Source organism: Tachypleus tridentatus, chromosome 2, assembly GCF_004210375.1.
Source record: "Tachypleus tridentatus isolate NWPU-2018 chromosome 2, ASM421037v1, whole genome shotgun sequence".
Lineage (NCBI taxonomy): Eukaryota > Metazoa > Arthropoda > Merostomata > Xiphosura > Limulidae > Tachypleus > Tachypleus tridentatus.
The window spans coordinates 84,122,790-84,143,312 of NC_134826.1; the positions used below are offsets into that span (position 1 = coordinate 84,122,790).

Below are 20,523 nucleotides of genomic sequence, written 5' to 3' on the forward strand. Positions count from 1 at the left end.
CTCTCTCTCCTAAAAAATAAAAGAACTGGAAATCTTTCTATAATAAACAAAACTCACTAAAAGTCCCCATACTCAAAATAAACACTTCTAATTACCTTTAACTCTCTCTCCTAAAAAATAAATATACTGGTAATCTTTCTATAATAAACAAAACTCACTAAAAGTCCCCATACTCAAAATAAACACTTCTAATTACCTTTAACTCTCTCTCCTAAAAAATAAATATACTGGTAATCTTTCTATAATAAACAAAACTCACTAAAAGTTCCCACACTCAAAATAAACACTTCCAATTACCTTTAACTCTCTCTCCTAAAAAATAAATATACTGGTAATCTTTCTATAATAAACAAAACTCACTAAAAGTTCCCACACTCAAAATAAACACTTCCAATTACCTTTAACTCTCTCTCCTAAAAATAAAAGAACTGGAAATCTTTCTATAATAAACAAAACTCACTAAAAGTCCCCATACTCAAAATAAACACTTCTAATTACCTTTAACTCTCTCTCCTAAAAATAAATATACTGGTAATCTTTCTATAATAAACAAAACTCACTAAAAGTCCCCATACTCAAAATAAACACTTCTAATTACCTTTAACTCTCTCTAAAAAAAAATAAATATACTGGTAATCTTTCTATAATAAACAAAACTCACTAAAAGTCCCCATACTCAAAATAAACACTTCTAATTACCTTTAACTCTCTCTCCTAAAAAAAAATATACTGGTAATCTTTTTATAATAAACAAAACTCACTAAAAGTTCCCACACTCAAAATAAACACTTCCAATTACCTTTAACTCTCTCTCTAAAAAATAAATAGAACTGGTAATCTTTCTATAATAAACAAAACTCACTAAAAGTCCCCACACTCAAAATAAACACTTCCAATTACCTTTAACTCTCTCTCCTAAAATAAAAGAACTGGAAATCTTTCTATAATAAACAAAACTCACTAAAAGTCCCCATACTCAAAATAAACACTTCTAATTACCTTTAACTCTCTCTCCTAAAAATAAATATACTGGTAATCTTTCTATAATAAACAAAACTCACTAAAAGTCCCCATACTCAAAATAAACACTTCTAATTACCTTTAACTCTCTCTCCTAAAAATAAATATACTGGTAATCTTTCTATAATAAACAAAACTCACTAAAAGTCCCCATACTCAAAATAAACACTTCTAATTACCTTTAACTCTCTCTCCTAAAAATAAATATACTGGTAATCTTTCTATAATAAACAAAACTCACTAAAAGTCCCCACACTCAAAATAAACACTTCCAATTACCTTTAACTCTCTCTCCTAAAAATAAAAGAACTGGAAATCTTTCTATAATAAACAAAACTCACTAAAAGTCCCCACACTCAAAATAAACACTTCCAATTACCTTTAACTCTCTCTCCTAAAAATAAATATACTGGTAATCTTTCTATAATAAACAAAACTCACTAAAAGTCCCCATACTCAAAATAAACACTTCTAATTACCTTTAACTCTCTCTCCTAAAAATAAATATACTGGTAATCTTTCTATAATAAACAAAACTCACTAAAAGTCCCCATACTCAAAATAAACACTTCTAATTACCTTTAACTCTCTCTCCTAAAAATAAATATACTGGTAATCTTTCTATAATAAACAAAACTCACTAAAAGTTCCCACACTCAAAATAAACACTTCCAATTACCTTTAACTCTCTCTCCTAAAAATAAAAGAACTGGAAATCTTTCTATAATAAACAAAACTCACTAAAAGTCCCCACACTCAAAATAAACACTTCCAATTACCTTTAACTCTCTCTTCTAAAAATAAAAGAACTGGAAATCTTTCTATAATAAACAAAACTCACTAAAAGTCCCCATACTCAAAATAAACACTTCTAATTACCTTTAACTCTCTCTCTAAAAATAAATATACTGGTAATCTTTCTATAATAAACAAAACTCACTAAAAGTCCCCATACTCAAAATAAACACTTCTAATTACCTTTAACTCTCTCTCCTAAAAATAAATATACTGGTAATCTTTCTATAATAAACAAAACTCACTAAAAGTCCCCATACTCAAAATAAACACTTCTAATTACCTTTAACTCTCTCTCCTAAAAAATAAATATACTGGTAATCTTTCTATAATAAACAAAACTCACTAAAAGTTCCCACACTCAAAATAAACACTTCCAATTACCTTTAACTCTCTCTCCTAAAATAAAAGAACTGGAAATCTTTCTATAATAAACAAAACTCACTAAAAGTCCCCACACTCAAAATAAACACTTCCAATTACCTTTAACTCTCTCTCCTAAAAATAAAAGAACTGGAAATTTTTCTATAATAAACAAAACTCACTAAAAGTCCCCATACTCAAAATAAACACTTCTAATTACCTTTAACTCTCTCTCCTAAAAAATAAATATACTGGTAATCTTTCTATAATAAACAAAACTCACTAAAAGTCCCCATACTCAAAATAAACACTTCTAATTACCTTTAACTCTCTCTCCTAAAAATAAATATACTGGTAATCTTTCTATAATAAACAAAACTCACTAAAAGTCCCCATACTCAAAATAAACACTTCTAATTACCTTTAACTCTCTCTCCTAAAAATAAAAGAACTGGAAATCTTTCTATAATAAACAAAACTCACTAAAAGTCCCCACACTCAAAATAAACACTTCCAATTACCTTTAACTCTCTCTCCTAAAAATAAAAGAACTGGAATTTTTTCTATAATAAACAAAACTCACTAAAAGTCCCCATACTCAAAATAAACACTTCTAATTACCTTTAACTCTCTCTCCTAAAAATAAATATACTGGTAATCTTTCTATAATAAACAAAACTCACTAAAAGTCCCCATACTCAAAATAAACACTTCTAATTACCTTTAACTCTCTCTCCTAAAAATAAATATACTGGTAATCATTTTATAATAAACAAAACTCACTAAAAGTTCCCACACTCAAAATAAACACTTCCAATTACCTTTAACTCTCTCTCTCCTAATAAAAAAATAAAAGAACTGGAAATCTTTCTATAATAAACAAAACTCACTAAAAGTCCCCACACTCAAAATAAACACTTCCAATTACCTTTAACTCTCTCTCCTAAAAATAAAAGAACTGGAAAATTTTCTATAATAAACAAAACTCACTAAAAGTCCTCATACTCAAAATAAACACTTCTAATTACCTTTAACTCTCTCTCCAAAAAATAAATATACTGGTAATCTTTCTATAATAAACAAAACTCACTAAAAGTCCCCATACTCAAAATAAACACTTCTAATTACCTTTAACTCTCTCTCCTAAAAATAAATATACTGGTAATCTTTCTATAATAAACAAAACTCACTAAAAGTTCCCACACTCAAAATAAACACTTCCAATTACCTTTAACTCTCTCTCCTAAAAATAAATATACTGGTAATCTTTCTATAATAAACAAAACTCACTAAAAGTTCCTACACTCAAAATAAACACTTCCAATTACCTTTAACTCTCTCTTCTAAAAATAAAAGAACTGGAAATCTTTCTATAATAAACAAAACTCATTAAAAGTCCCCATACTCAAAATAAACACTTCTAATTACCTTTAACTCTCTCTCCTAAAAATAAATATACTGGTAATCTTTCTATAATAAACAAAACTCACTAAAAGTCCCCATACTCAAAATAAACACTTCTAATTACCTTTAACTCTCTCTCCTAAAAATAAATATACTGGTAATCTTTCTATAATAAACAAAACTCACTAAAAGTCCCCATACTCAAAATAAACACTTCTAATTACCTTTAACTCTCTCTCCTAAAAAATAAATATACTGGTAATCTTTCTATAATAAACAAAACTCACTAAAAGTTCCCACACTCAAAATAAACACTTCCAATTACCTTTAACTCTCTCCTAAAAATAAAAATATACTGGTAATCTTTCTATAATAAACAAAACTCACTAAAAGTCCCCACACTCAAAATAAACACTTCCAATTACCTTTAACTCTCTCTCCTAAAAATAAAAGAACTGGAAATCTTTCTATAATAAACAAAACTCACTAAAAGTCCCCATACTCAAAATAAACACTTCTAATTACCTTTAACTCTCTCTCCTAAAAAATAAATATACTGGTAATCTTTCTATAATAAACAAAACTCACTAAAAGTCCCCATACTCAAAATAAACACTTCTAATTACCTTTAACTCTCTCTCTAAAAAATAAATATACTGGTAATCTTTCTATAATAAACAAAACTCACTAAAAGTCCCCATACTCAAAATAAACACTTCTAATTACCTTTAACTCTCTCTAAAAAAAAATAAATATACTGGTAATCTTTCTATAATAAACAAAACTCACTAAAAGTTCCCACACTCAAAATAAACACTTCCAATTACCTTTAACTCTCTCTCCTAAAAATAAATATACTGGTAATCTTTCTATAATAAACAAAACTCACTAAAAGTCCCCACACTCAAAATAAACACTTCCAATTACCTTTAACTCTCTCCTAAAAATAAAAGAACTGGTAATCTTTCTATAATAAACAAAACTCACTAAAAGTCCCCACACTCAAAATAAACACTTCTAATTACCTTTAACTCTCTCTCCTAAAAAATAAATAACTGGTAATCTTTCTATAATAAACAAAACTCACTAAAAGTCCCCATACTCAAAATAAACACTTCTAATTACCTTTAACTCTCTCCTAAAAATAAATATACTGGTAATCTTTCTATAATAAACAAAACTCACTAAAAGTCCCCATACTCAAAATAAACACTTCTAATTACCTTTAACTCTCTCTCCTAAAAATAAATATACTGGTAATCTTTCTATAATAAACAAAACTCACTAAAAGTCCCCACACTCAAAATAAACACTTCCAATTACCTTTAACTCTCTCTCCTAAAAATAAAAGAACTGGAAATCTTTCTATAATAAACAAAACTCACTAAAAGTCCCCACACTCAAAATAAACACTTCCAATTACCTTTAACTCTCTCTCCTAAAAATAAAAGAACTGGAAATTTTTCTATAATAAACAAAACTCACTAAAAGTCCCCATACTCAAAATAAACACTTCTAATTACCTTTAACTCTCTCTCCTAAAAATAAATATACTGGTAATCTTTCTATAATAAACAAAACTCACTAAAAGTCCCCATACTCAAAATAAACACTTCTAATTACCTTTAACTCTCTCTCCTAAAAAATAAATATACTGGTAATCTTTCTATAATAAACAAAACTCACTAAAAGTCCCCATACTCAAAATAAACACTTCTAATTACCTTTAACTCTCTCTCCTAAAAAATAAATATACTGGTAATCTTTCTATAATAAACAAAACTCACTAAAAGTTCCCACACTCAAAATAAACACTTCCAATTACCTTTAACTCTCTCTCCTAAAAAATAAAAGAACTGGAAATCTTTCTATAATAAACAAAACTCACTAAAAGTCCCCACACTCAAAATAAACACTTCCAATTACCTTTAACTCTCTCTCCTAAAAAATAAAAGAACTGGAAATTTTTCTATAATAAACAAAACTCACTAAAAGTCCCCATACTCAAAATAAACACTTCTAATTACCTTTAACTCTCTCTCCTAAAATAAATATACTGGTAATCTTTCTATAATAAACAAAACTCACTAAAAGTCCCCATACTCAAAATAAACACTTCTAATTACCTTTAACTCTCTCTCCTAAAAATAAATATACTGGTAATCTTTCTATAATAAACAAAACTCACTAAAGTTCCCATACTCAAAATAAACACTTCTAATTACCTTTAACTCTCTCTCTAAAAAAATAAATATACTGGTAATCTTTCTATAATAAACAAAACTCACTAAAAGTCCCACACTCAAAATAAACACTTCTAATTACCTTTAACTCTCTCTCTCTAAAAATAAAAGAACTGGAAATCTTTCTATAATAAACAAAACTCACTAAAAGTCCCCACACTCAAAATAAACACTTCCAATTACCTTTAACTCTCTCTCCTAAAAATAAAAGAACTGGAAATCTTTCTATAATAAACAAAACTCACTAAAAGTCCCCATACTCAAAATAAACACTTCTAATTACCTTTAACTCTCTCTCCTAAAAATAAATATACTGGTAATCTTTCTATAATAAACAAAACTCACTAAAAGTCCCCATACTCAAAATAAACACTTCTAATTACCTTTAACTCTCTCTCCTAAAAAATAAATATACTGGTAATCTTTTTATAATAAACAAAACTCACTAAAAGTTCCCACACTCAAAATAAACACTTCCAATTACCTTTAACTCTCTCTCCTAAAAATAAAAGAACTGGAAATCTTTCTATAATAAACAAAACTCACTAAAAGTCCCCACACTCAAAATAAACACTTCTAATTACCTTTAACTCTCTCTCCCTAAAAAATAAATATACTGGTAATCTTTCTATAATAAACAAAACTCACTAAAAGTCCCCATACTCAAAATAAACACTTCTAATTACCTTTAACTCTCTCTCCTAAAAATAAATATACTGGTAATCTTTCTATAATAAACAAAACTCACTAAAAGTCCCCACACTCAAAATAAACACTTCCAATTACCTTTAACTCTCTCTCCTAAAAATAAATATACTGGTAATCTTTCTATAATAAACAAAACTCACTAAAAGTTCCCACACTCAAAATAAACACTTCCAATTACCTTTAACTCTCTCTCCTAAAAATAAATATACTGGTAATCTTTCTATAATAAACAAAACTCACTAAAAGTCCCCATACTCAAAATAAACACTTCTAATTACCTTTAACTCTCTCTAAAAAAAAAAATAAATATACTGGTAATCTTTCTATAATAAACAAAACTCACTAAAAGTCCCCATACTCAAAATAAACACTTCTAATTACCTTTAACTCTCTCTCCTAAAATAAATATACTGGTAATCTTTCTATAATAAACAAAACTCACTAAAAGTCCCCATACTCAAAATAAACACTTCTAATTACCTTTAACTCTCTCTCTAAAAAATAAATATACTGGTAATCTTATTATAATAAACAAAACTTACTAAAAGTTCCCACACTCAAAATAAACACTTCTAATTACCTTTAACTCTCTCTCCTAAAAATAAATATACTGGTAATCTTTCTATAATAAACAAAACTCACTAAAAGTCCCCACACTCAAAATAAACACTTCCAATTACCTTTAACTCTCTCTCCTAAAAATAAAAGAACTGGAAATCTTTCTATAATAAACAAAACTCACTAAAAGTCCCCATACTCAAAATAAACACTTCTAATTACCTTTAACTCTCTCTCCTAAAAATAAATATACTGGTAATCTTTCTATAATAAACAAAACTCACTAAAAGTCCCCATACTCAAAATAAACACTTCTAATTACCTTTAACTCTCTCTCCTAAAAATAAATATACTGGTAATCTTTCTATAATAAACAAAACTCACTAAAAGTTCCCCACACTCAAAATAAACACTTCCAATTACCTTTAACTCTCTCTCCTAAAATAAATATACTGGTAATCTTTCTATAATAAACAAAACTCACTAAAAGTCCCCACACTCAAAATAAACACTTCCAATTACCTTTAACTCTCTCTCCTAAAAATAAAAGAACTGGAAATTTTTCTATAATAAACAAAACTCACTAAAAGTCCCCACACTCAAAATAAACACTTCTAATTACCTTTAACTCTCTCTCCTAAAAATAAAAGAACTGGTAATCTTTCTATAATAAACAAAACTCACTAAAAGTCCCCATACTCAAAATAAACACTTCTAATTACCTTTAACTCTCTCTCCTAAAAAATAAATATACTGGTAATCTTTCTATAATAAACAAAACTCACTAAAAGTCCCCATACTCAAAATAAACACTTCTAATTACCTTTAACTCTCTCTCCTAAAAATAAATATACTGGTAATCTTTCTATAATAAACAAAACTCACTAAAAGTTCCCACACTCAAAATAAACACTTCTAATTACCTTTAACTCTCTCTCCTAAAAAATAAATATACTGGTAATCTTTCTATAATAAACAAAACTCACTAAAAGTTCCCACACTCAAAATAAACACTTCCAATTACCTTTAACTCTCTCTCCTAAAAAATAAAAGAACTGGTAATCTTTCTATAATAAACAAAACTCACTAAAAGTCCCCACACTCAAAATAAACACTTCCAATTACCTTTAACTCTCTCTCCTAAAAAAAAAAAGAACTGGAATCTTTCTATAATAAACAAAACTCACTAAAAGTCCCCATACTCAAAATAAACACTTCTAATTACCTTTAACTCTCTCTAAAAAAAAATAAATATACTGGTAATCTTTCTATAATAAACAAAACTCACTAAAAGTCCCCATACTCAAAATAAACACTTCTAATTACCTTTAACTCTCTCTCCTAAAAAAATAAATATACTGGTAATCTTTCTATAATAAACAAAACTCACTAAAAGTCCCCATACTCAAAATAAACACTTCTAATTACCTTTAACTCTCTCTCCTAAAAAAATAAATATACTGGTAATCTTTCTATAATAAACAAAACTCACTAAAAGTTCCCACACTCAAAATAAACACTTCCAATTACCTTTAACTCTCTCTCCTAAAAAATAAAAGAACTGGAAATCTTTCTATAATAAACAAAACTCACTAAAAGTCCCCACACTCAAAATAAACACTTCCAATTACCTTTAACTCTCTCTCTCCTAAAATAAATATACTGGTAATCTTTCTATAATAAACAAAACTCACTAAAAGTCCCCATACTCAAAATAAACACTTCTAATTACCTTTAACTCTCTCTCTCCTAAAATAAATATACTGGTAATCTTTCTATAATAAACAAAACTCACTAAAGTCCCCACACTCAAAATAAACACTTCCAATTACCTTTAACTCTCTCTCCTAAAAAATAAAAAGAACTGGAAATTTTTCTATAATAAACAAAACTCACTAAAAGTCCCCATACTCAAAATAAACACTTCTAATTACCTTTAACTCTCTCTCCTAAAAATAAATATACTGGTAATCTTTCTATAATAAACAAAACTCACTAAAAGTCCCCATACTCAAAATAAACACTTCTAATTACCTTTAACTCTCTCTCCTAAAAATAAATATACTGGTAATCTTTTATAATAAACAAAACTCACTAAAAGTTCCCACACTCAAAATAAACACTTCCAATTACCTTTAACTCTCTCTCCTAAAAAATAAAATACTGGTAATCTTTCTATAATAAACAAAACTCACTAAAAGTTCCCACACTCAAAATAAACACTTCCAATTACCTTTAACTCTCTCTCCTAAAAATAAAAGAACTGGAAATCTTTCTATAATAAACAAAACTCACTAAAAGTCCCCATACTCAAAATAAACACTTCTAATTACCTTTAACTCTCTCTCCTAAAAATAAATATACTGGTAATCTTTCTATAATAAACAAAACTCACTAAAAGTCCCCATACTCAAAATAAACACTTCTAATTACCTTTAACTCTCTCTCCTAAAAAATAAATATACTGGTAATCTTTCTATAATAAACAAAACTCACTAAAAGTCCCCATACTCAAAATAAACACTTCTAATTACCTTTAACTCTCTCTCCTAAAAATAAATATACTGGTAATCTTTCTATAATAAACAAAACTCACTAAAAGTCCCCACACTCAAAATAAACACTTCCAATTACCTTTAACTCTCTCTCCTAAAAATAAAAGAACTGGTAATCTTTCTATAATAAACAAAACTCACTAAAAGTCCCCACACTCAAAATAAACACTTCTAATTACCTTTAACTCTCTCTCCTAAAAATAAATATACTGGTAATCTTTCTATAATAAACAAAACTCACTAAAAGTCCCCATACTCAAAATAAACACTTCTAATTACCTTTAACTCTCTCTCCTAAAATAAATATACTGGTAATCTTTTATAATAAACAAAACTCACTAAAAGTTCCCACACTCAAAATAAACACTTCCAATTACCTTTAACTCTCTCTCCTAAAAAATAAATATACTGGTAATCTTTCTATAATAAACAAAACTCACTAAAGTTCCCACACTCAAAATAAACACTTCCAATTACCTTTAACTCTCTCTCCTAAAAAATAAAAGAACTGGAAATCTTTCTATAATAAACAAAACTCACTAAAAGTCCCCACACTCAAAATAAACACTTCCAATTACCTTTAACTCTCTCTCCTAAAAATAAAAGAACTGGAAATTTTTCTATAATAAACAAAACTCACTAAAAGTCCCCATACTCAAAATAAACACTTCTAATTACCTTTAACTCTCTCTCCTAAAAATAACTATATTGGTAATCTTTCTATAATAAACAAAACTCACTAAAAGTCCCCATACTCAAAATAAACACTTCTAATTACCTTTAACTCTCTCTCCTAAAAATAAATATACTGGTAATCTTTTTATAATAAACAAAACTCACTAAAAGTTCCCACACTCAAAATAAACACTTCCAATTACCTTTAACTCTCTCTCCTAAAAATAAAAGAACTGGAAATCTTTCTATAATAAACAAAACTCACTAAAAGTCCCCACACTCAAAATAAACACTTCCAATTACCTTTAACTCTCTCTCCTAAAAATAAAAGAACTGGAAATCTTTCTATAATAAACAAAACTCACTAAAAGTCCCCATACTCAAAATAAACACTTCTAATTACCTTTAACTCTCTCTCCTAAAAATAAATATACTGGTAATCTTTCTATAATAAACAAAACTCACTAAAAGTCCCCATACTCAAAATAAACACTTCTAATTACCTTTAACTCTCTCTCCTAAAAATAAATATACTGGTAATCTTTCTATAATAAACAAAACTCACTGAAAGTTCCCACACTGAAAATAAACACTTCCAATTACCTTTAACTCTCTCTCCTAAAAATAAAAGAACTGGAAATCTTTCTATAATAAACAAAACTCACTAAAAGTTCCCACACTCAAAATAAACACTTCCAATTACCTTTAACTCTCTCTCCTAAAAATAAATATACTGGTAATCTTTCTATAATAAACAAAACTCACTAAAAGTCCCCATACTCAAAATAAACACTTCTAATTACCTTTAACTCTCTCTCCTAAAAATAAATATACTGGTAATCTTTCTATAATAAACAAAACTCACTAAAAGTCCCCATACTCAAAATAAACACTTCTAATTACCTTTAACTCTCTCTCCTAAAATAAATATACTGGTAATCTTATTATAATAAACAAAACTCACTAAAAGTTCCCACACTCAAAATAAACACTTCCAATTACCTTTAACTCTCTCTCCTAAAAATAAATATACTGGTAATCTTTCTATAATAAACAAAACTCACTCAAAGTTCCCACACTCAAAATAAACACTTCCAATTACCTTTAACTCTCTCTCCTAAAAATAAAAGAACTGGAAATCTTTCTGTAATAAACAAAACTCATTAAAAGTCCCCATACTCAAAATAAACACTTCTAATTACCTTTAACTCTCTATCCTAAAAATAAATATACTGGTAATCTTTCTATAATAAACAAAACTCACTAAAAGTCCCCATACTCAAAATAAACACTTCTAATTACCTTTAACTCTCTCTCCTAAAAAATAAATATACTGGTAATCTTTTTATAATAAACAAAACTCACTAAAAGTTCCCACACTCAAAATAAACACTTCCAATTACCTTTAACTCTCTCTCCTAAAAATAAATATACTGGTAATCTTTCTATAATAAACAAAACTCACTAAAAGTTCCCACACTCAAAATAAACACTTCTCATTACCTTTAACTCTCTCTCCTAAAAATAAATATACTGGTAATCTTTTTATAATAAACAAAACTCACTAAAAGTTCCCACACTCAAAATAAACACTTCCAATTACCTTTAACTCTCTCTCCTAAAAATAAAAGAACTGGAAATCTTTCTATAATAAACAAAACTCATTAAAAGTCCCCACACTCAAAATAAACACTTCTAATTACCTTTAACTCTCTCTCCTAAAAATAAATATACTGGTAATCTTTCTATAATAAACAAAACTCACTAAAAGTCCCCACACTCAAAATAAACACTTCTAATTACCTTTAACTCTCTCTCCTAAAAATAAATATACTGGTAATCTTTCTATAATAAACAAAACTCACTAAAAGTCCCCATACTCAAAATAAACACTTCTAATTACCTTTAACTCTCTCTCCTAAAAATAAATATACTGGTAATCTTTCTATAATAAACAAAACTCACTAAAAGTCCCCATACTCAAAATAAACACTTCTAATTACCTTTAACTCTCTCTCCTAAAAATAAATATACTGGTAATCTTTTTATAATAAACAAAACTCACTAAAAGTTCCCACACTCAAAATAAACACTTCCAATTACCTTTAACTCTCTCTCCTAAAAATAAATATACTGGTAATCTTTCTATAATAAACAAAACTCACTAAAAGTTCCCAAACTCAAAATAAACACTTCTAATTACCTTTAACTCTCTCTCCTAAAAAATAAATATACTGGTAATCTTCTTATAATAAACAAAACTCACTAAAAGTTCCCACACTCAAAATAAACACTTCCAATTACCTTTAACTCTCTCTCCTAAAAATAAAAGAACTGGAAATCTTTCTATAATAAACAAAACTCATTAAAAGTCCCCACACTCAAAATAAACACTTCTAATTACCTTTAACTTTCTTTTCTAGCAACTTTGACTTTGTTACGTATAACATCCAAAACCTGAACTAAAGGAGTCATTCTGGTTTATCTTTGTATTTAAATATTCATTAGAATAAAACATGAACAATTCCAAATTCAGTCTAAACTGATTTTATACGGAATAATTACTGAAACGTCTGTGATATATATATATATATCTAAGTTTACTGAAACGTCTGTGATATATATATATATGTACCTAAGTTCCCCAAATCCATTTAATTGTTTAATTATTTATTTGAAAAGGATATCAACATATAATTCGTACTCAAACAGCCATTATGTAACTAAATTAAAATTCTTAAAATATATTGTATAACATCTACATTTAAATAACTATGTAACATTTTTCTTTATAGGTGCTCTATGTGATTGTCGTCATAGTTGGTACGTTTTATCTCAACTCATTGTTGGAACCCGGTAAGACACACTAACTAAAGCTATTGTTATAGTTGGTACATTTTATTTCAACTCATTATTAAAACCACGTAAGACAAACTAACTAAAGCTTTTGTTATAGTTGGTACGTTTTATCTCAACTCATTGTTGGAACCAGGTAAGACAAACTAACTAAAGTTATTGACATTATTGATGTGTTTTATCTTAATTTATTGTTGAAACCAATTAAAATAATCTAATTAAAACTATCGTTGTAGTCGAAATGCTTAATTTAAACTTTTTGCTGGAACCTGGTAAGACAATCTAATTTTAGCTTTCTTTATAGCTTGTGTGTTTTATCTCTCATTGTCGGAACCAAGAAAGACCATTTAACTAAATCTATTATAATATTTTGTATGTTTTATGTAAACTAATTTGGGAACCATAAAAGACAACCTAAGTAACGTTATTGAATCACACGAGATCCAAGTTATTATCATTAAGACCTGGAAATACTTAAGTTAAAACATGAAATTAAAACAACACACACACACACATTATTACTTTTAGGGATTAATGTATTATAGAATGCGCTCGTGACATTTATTAATCTGTTAATGGCTGAAACACTACGTCGCCCATTATTTTATTTGGTTGTTAAAGTCAATTTGAATGCATTTATATGACAGATATTACAACTAAAATTCGTGAATTATATCCTAGAAATCATAAAACCAGGTTTTCTGAGAGTTATGCAAAATGAATAAAAAAGGGGTAATTAATGTATAGAGCTTGGAAATCAACTTAAATGAAGCAAGAGCCTTATTCACTAAAAAGTATTTTTGACGTAAATGATTCTGAAGATTATTGAGTTAATGTTTAAATTATTGTAAGTAATTTTAATTGTGATACCTGTACTGTGTGTGTATTCAGTTTAAACTCACACGTTCTGCTCCTTTATTCGTGCTTCAAGCGTGATGGTAAGGCTTTAGTTTTATATAAAATATATTTTATTCCCACTATTGCCCATCGAAAGGGAATTCTGTTTTATTTGAATTTTACGCAAAGCTACACTAGGGCTATCTGCGCTAACCTTCAGTAATTTAGCAGTGTAAGACTAGAAAGAAGGCAGCTAGTCAACACCTCCAACCTCCAAATCTTGGGCTACTCTTTTATTAACGAATAGTTCGATTGACTGTCACATTATAATGCCCTTACGGCTGAAAGGGCGAGCATGTTTTGTATGACGGAGATTTGAACCCGCGACCCTCGGATTAGGAGTCGAGTGCCTTAACAACCTGGCCATAACTGTATCTACTTAGCTCATTGGGTTTGATTCTGACAAATTCAATTCTTGGTAATTTGAAGGCTGAAGATTGTAACACTCTGTCATGTTTCTCCTTAAACGTATTTTCTGTTTTTCGTACTTTCCAGTGTTAATGCGCACGTAAATGCATTAGCATGATAAAAGAACACTAACAGCATCATAAGTGAGGTTTCATGTAATTAATCAGCTAACAAACTGATGCTACATTCAATGCGTAACTTTTATAGACAAATAAAGAATAATATGCCTAAAAATAGGCTAAATGAAATAATGGGATATATATATGTATAGGGCAGACAAGAGAATCCTATGAAACAATAAAATGCGAGTGATAGAACATTTTGTTGCAGACAGGTTAGCAGATAATTAGGTGTCTAAGCCTAAATTATTTGAAAATATGCAAAGAGAATCGCTAAAGATTCTAACTCAGTTTCCTTTTGTATATTGAATAGTATAGGGCAATAATTTAAACTACATATAATCGTTTTGGTGGACAAAGCAACCTGTTACCATGGAATTAACTACATAAATTTAAGCATGACTTCCTTCTAGCGTACAATCATTAACGCAGAGTCAGCTACGCACACTCTCTACTCATAATTGTTCAGGCCCGGCGTGGCTAGCTGGCTAAGGGACTCGACTCGTAATGCTAAGGGCTTTGTAATGTGACGGTCAGTCCCACTATTCGTAGGTAAAGAGTAACCCATGAGTTGACGGTGGGTGGCGATGACTAACTGCTTTCCCTCTAGTCTTAAACTGCTAAATTTACACGAAATTCAAAAACAAACATAATTGTTCATGGGCGTGTTTTGCTCACATGTCTAATACGAAATGTTGGTTGAATAAAGATAATAAATTCTGGGTTTAATTTGCTATGGGTAACTATTTTATTAAACGTTGGATCTCTGATTCTGAGTTACGCACTCTGCCCAAGAAGTGCTTGCACGCCCTCTAGAGTGGCCCAGAGATATATTTACAGAATCACACCGCTAGAAACCGGGTTTCGATATCCGTGGTGGGAAGAGCACAGATAGCCCATTGTGTACCTTTGTACTTTATTCCAAACAAACCAAACTAAAAGTACTTGCATTTGAAATAATCAAAGATAAACTCAACTATTCATTGAAAGATATTACAAGTAAAATAATCCAGGTACGATCAGCCATCATAGAAACGAAATGTAAGCGATATACAATTGACGAAACAAGGATAACATCAGTTGTTTAAATTTTAATGTAAGAATTACGTAGAGGGTAATTATAAAAAATAGTTTTTCAGTTCAACATATATCCCACAGGTAGCGCATATCATATTGTATGTTGGCTTTTTTCTAGAAATCTCCCGCTGGTACAACGGTAAGTCCACGGGTATTCAAAATCAGCTGTTCGGTTCCCCTCGGTGGACTGAGCAGATAGCCCGATGTAGTTTTGTTGTAAGAAAACACACACAAACCTTTTTGAAGGTTTTGAATTTGCGTGATTTGAAGTGTTGTATATATTAATTAGTATTAGATCTGTCGAAAGAGATAGCCATTCCATTTTGTTCCCTCAGGGTACTGTGTAGCATTGGCTGTGCAAGTCTGTAGTCCATGTGATGATGGTTCTTCAAAAACATGTTGTTTAATATGAAGATCAGCTGTGCCACACACCACACTAGCACTTTAGGGAGGCGTGTAAAAAAATATTACATATGGATTAGTGTCTGACAAGATAATGCATTTCCACTTGTTGAAGATTGAAAGTGAGCTCTAGTAGTCCATAGTGAGCTTCGGTATTCCACAGTAAGCTAATCACTTTATACTGAGATCATGAGCAATTAGTGAGCTTTATTAATCCATAGTGAGCTTCATCAGTCCATTGTAAGATTTATCAGTCCATAATAAGCTTCATTATTCTATAACGATTTTTAAAAGATCTTTTTCAGTCCATAGTCCATAGCGATCTTCACTAGTCCATAGTGAGCTTCATTACCCATTACAAATATGTATGGTATCAAACTTTCGAAAGCGTTCAGTATGCGAAGTGAACTATTTAACGAGTATGGTGTTTTGTCGTGAAATTATATTTAGGTTTAATATTTGCTGTTCCACGTAATATTTGTAAATTTTCTAAAGAGGCCAAAAGACAGTCCAACTCACTCCGATGTATAGTAATAAAATAAAATTAAGACTCAGTAATATATTGTGGTTAGATATCGTAATACTTTGTTTTAACTTCTTTAGATACGGCACAAGGTGGTGATTAGCAACTAACTGTTCTTTTCCAGTGTGAAACGTAATCTTGATAAATTTACCCTAAGATGGGAAAATTAAAGTTGATTGGTAATTCTCATGAGGTCTAATTATTTTTTTTTCTATAAACAAAGAACAGTAACTTCCCATCAAAACAAATTATATAGATTTATGTAGATCAGCACTAAACGCCATAATACTAAAACTTATATCGATTGGTTACCATCATCCTTATCGATATTTTCGGCCGTAATCCCAATGATACCTCACGTGGTCGACCAGCTCAAAAGGTAAGACTAAGTTAATTTTAAGTTCATATCATAAGCTAAGAAAGAGTGTATATGTAGCCATTGTCTCTCAGCTAGTAAGTGGCACTTCAGAAAGAAAACAGAACACAGCTCACTGATGGGTCCTGTGGGAGCCAATATGTTAAATGCATATACTTTCAAGATGTACAAACATATACTACACTCCATGGATAAATTAAGTACATTACAAATGCGTAATAAATAAATAAATTTACACAATATACCTTCCTTTTTAAATTTAAATCTATTTCTAATGATACTTTTTGTTGTTATTATAAAATAAATTCAGTTTATTTACCCTGTAATCTCATATTCTTACTTATTATTTCTTTTGTTTCAGTGTTAGCAACTGTTTTCACGGTTTTAATGGGAATGTATTTGTTAGAGACCACCAAATTATGTTAATGAAATTAGTGAGAAACTTTACAATGAAGTTAAAATTTCAGCTGTTAGTAAACTCATAATTATTGTGACTTTAATTTCAGTCATATACGCTGGGAAATGCTCGAGCCACATCGTGAGAAAGAAAAGTTTTGGAGTCTGTTCACGACGGCTTTCTTCATCAATTAGTCAAATAACCTACTAGAAAAAACACTATTTTAGATTTACTATTGCCTTCGAATATAGCAGTGATCGAAAGGGTAGAAAGTGGCGACATCTGGGTGGTAATTGTTCTATTAGGTTAAATGTTTTGTTGTATCTTTAGATAAGGAGTAACGATATTTTGGTTATAAATTTAAAAAAGAAACACATTTTGGACGGATGCGACAAGAATAACTGAAGTTATTTGGAGACAGTGATCAGATGTGGAAACGTTTTAAATATTTAAGGAAAACACATTCCTTATAGAAAGAACGTGTGATGTTGTGTTGTTGACTTAACGGCTCGACCACTTAGCTTGGATCAAACATAGTTTGTTGTGTTCTTGGCTATTTGTTCCCATTCTGTTTCTTTATATTTTAGAGTAGACATGAAGGCCTTGACCTTTAGGTCAGTGGGATAAGTTTCATTATCTTGACCAATGATACTCTACCACTTTCAGTGCAGTTCGCTCATAGTAATGCTAAACAAATCGCACTGTAGACTTTAGTCGACGAAAGCGCCATCTAGTTGCTTCAAAAGCTTGTTCTTCAATCTTCAGTCTATTTCACTTCTTTAAATGACATCAACTAACATAGCAGTGTAAGTATAGCTTGTCTCTGAATACATTTCTCTGGCAGAATTTGTTGCACATCGTTGACATATGAGAATAGTTTTGTGTTATCAGATTTCTTACAAATGTCGTTTCCAATCACGTTCATGAGACCACCTGGATTTCCTGGGAGTAACAGAGAATCCTTAATACAGCCATGTAGAACATAAACGACTCTTGTCAAGAGTTCTCTAACTTGATGTTTCGTTGAATTTCTTTATTTGTTAAGTTTCATGTTGTTGTGAATCCGATACCAAAGAAATGACAAATTAAACAGGCATCATTCCCTGTTGAAGTGCTATAACAACGCTTTGCTTTCACACTTGAGATCTTGGATGATCTGCGTCGTTTCTTCAGTGTCACGAAATCAAAGGGATCCTCAAAAATATCATGAGATATTTCATCTTCATCACTCTCCAATGGAATAGCGTAAACAATTTTTTTTTTATTTTCTTTCACGTTGTTTATTAATGTGCTCTACGGTTGTTTCCCGCCTGCTTTTCGTGCCATTCAGACCTCTAAGTATATATTTTTGCATCCACATTGACATCAAGAATATTCCCTACAAGTATCGCACACATGCGCACTTTGCAATTACAACCCATATTCTTCTGACGGTCGATATCAGTTTTGTGGCCAGACGTGGATCCCGTTTTCAAAAAGGGTATAACAAGTGCCTGCCTTTTGTCCAATCAGAATTTGGTTAAAATGTTAGCCAATAAACAAACCATCCAGAATTACTTGAAAAATTAGGTTCTGCAAAATCCAGGTTGCCTAGCCAGTGCAAGCACTGCTAAAATTCCGAAAAAAAAATTAACATTTTGAGTATCTTTCTATAATACAAAACAATTATCTAAACATCTCTTCCATAAACGTTTTTTTCAAGTGAACTAGAAATCATCTTTAAAATGATCAGGTAGTGCATTAGGTACTAATACTGATGATAGTATAAATTAAAGAGGTTTTGGTGAAAGATTTGTTTGTCATTAGCAAAAAGTAATAATAAAACTACATCTAAACCTGATTAAAAAAAACCTTTATTGAACGTGAGTTGAATTAGTTCTTTATATATATATCTGTAACATTTTCCACAACTGTAACTGTAACTGTAACTCAAGTTTAACATATAACGTCCTCATTCACATCAAACATGCTCGCCTTTTCAGCCGTGGGGGTGTTATAATGTTACCGTCAATCCTACTATTCGTTTTTAAAAGAGTAACCCAAGAGTTGATGGTGAGTGGCGATGACTAGCTCCCTTCTCTCTAGCCTTACACTGCTAAATTAAGGACGGCTGGCGCAGATAACTCTCGTGTAGCTTTACGCAGAATTTAAAAACAAACAAACATGTTCAACACTGAGATATAGTCTTGTCTGCAGAGACAAAACTCTGATTTTCTCCTAGTTTTCTTGGGAATTATTCAAAATTCATTCCTAATGAGACTAGGAATATAAGATAAAAATTATTTTAGCAATATATCTCATTCGGTGATTTTTTTATTACCTCCTTCAGTTGGTTTTTCACGGAAGATTGGAAAGCTTTCCCATATGAATACACCCACTTCTTATTTCCAACAACAATTCATTACCCTCTTTTGAATTACGGAATTTAGGATATACATAAAAATATCCAAATTCTCAATTAATTGAAATATTTTGTTGTTTCTTTATTAACGCTCCCCTCTAGTACAGCGGTATGTCTCCGAATTTACAACGCTAAAATAAGGGGTTCGATTCCCCTCGGTGGGCTGAGCAGATAGCTCGATGTGGCTTTGCTATAAGAAAAACACACACTTCTTTACTAATAACACCTTAAATTAAAAAAAATATTAATTGTTATCTTATGAAGATGATAAGTCTGAATTTAATCCAATATCGCATTTTTTGATAAAACTGTATTATTTAAATGTTCAAAAACCATCTCGTTATAAAATCAGCAGGTCATGATTACCCATATTTTATCTTTATTCGCTTTATGAAATATCAAGTTTCAAATGTTAATCTTTTTGAAAGACTTTAATATTGCAATCTTTAATCAAATTAACTGTAGTACCAGTTTATTCCTTGAACAGGATCAAAATGTGTTTTACCAAGGATTCATCTTCAGAGTACATTTGCATAAGTTCTATATTAGATGCTCCGAAAAAAAACCATTCTGTTCCAGTAAAAATTGTAATGAATTTATTTTGATAAAATTTGAAAGGAATAATATTTTCATATTTTCCCTTTTCTTTCGGAGTATAATGTAAAACACAGAATATTATTTTTTTGAAATAAATATTTAAAAATATTTGACGGAACTTTAAATAACTGTAGCAGAGAGCAGAATTA

At 29.7% G+C, this 20,523-nt stretch overlaps 1 protein-coding gene across 1 annotated transcript in view; it reads left to right on the forward strand.

Annotated features, from left to right (window-relative positions):
• The window catches only part of LOC143236081 (uncharacterized), a 75,452-nt gene that overhangs the window by 40,424 nt on the left and 14,505 nt on the right, over nt 1-20,523 (forward strand). Inside the window, exon 2 of the mRNA XM_076474351.1 lies at nt 13,117-13,177. Coding sequence (XP_076330466.1) covers nt 13,117-13,177 — 61 coding nt within the window. The remainder of the gene's footprint in view (nt 1-13,116; nt 13,178-20,523) is intronic.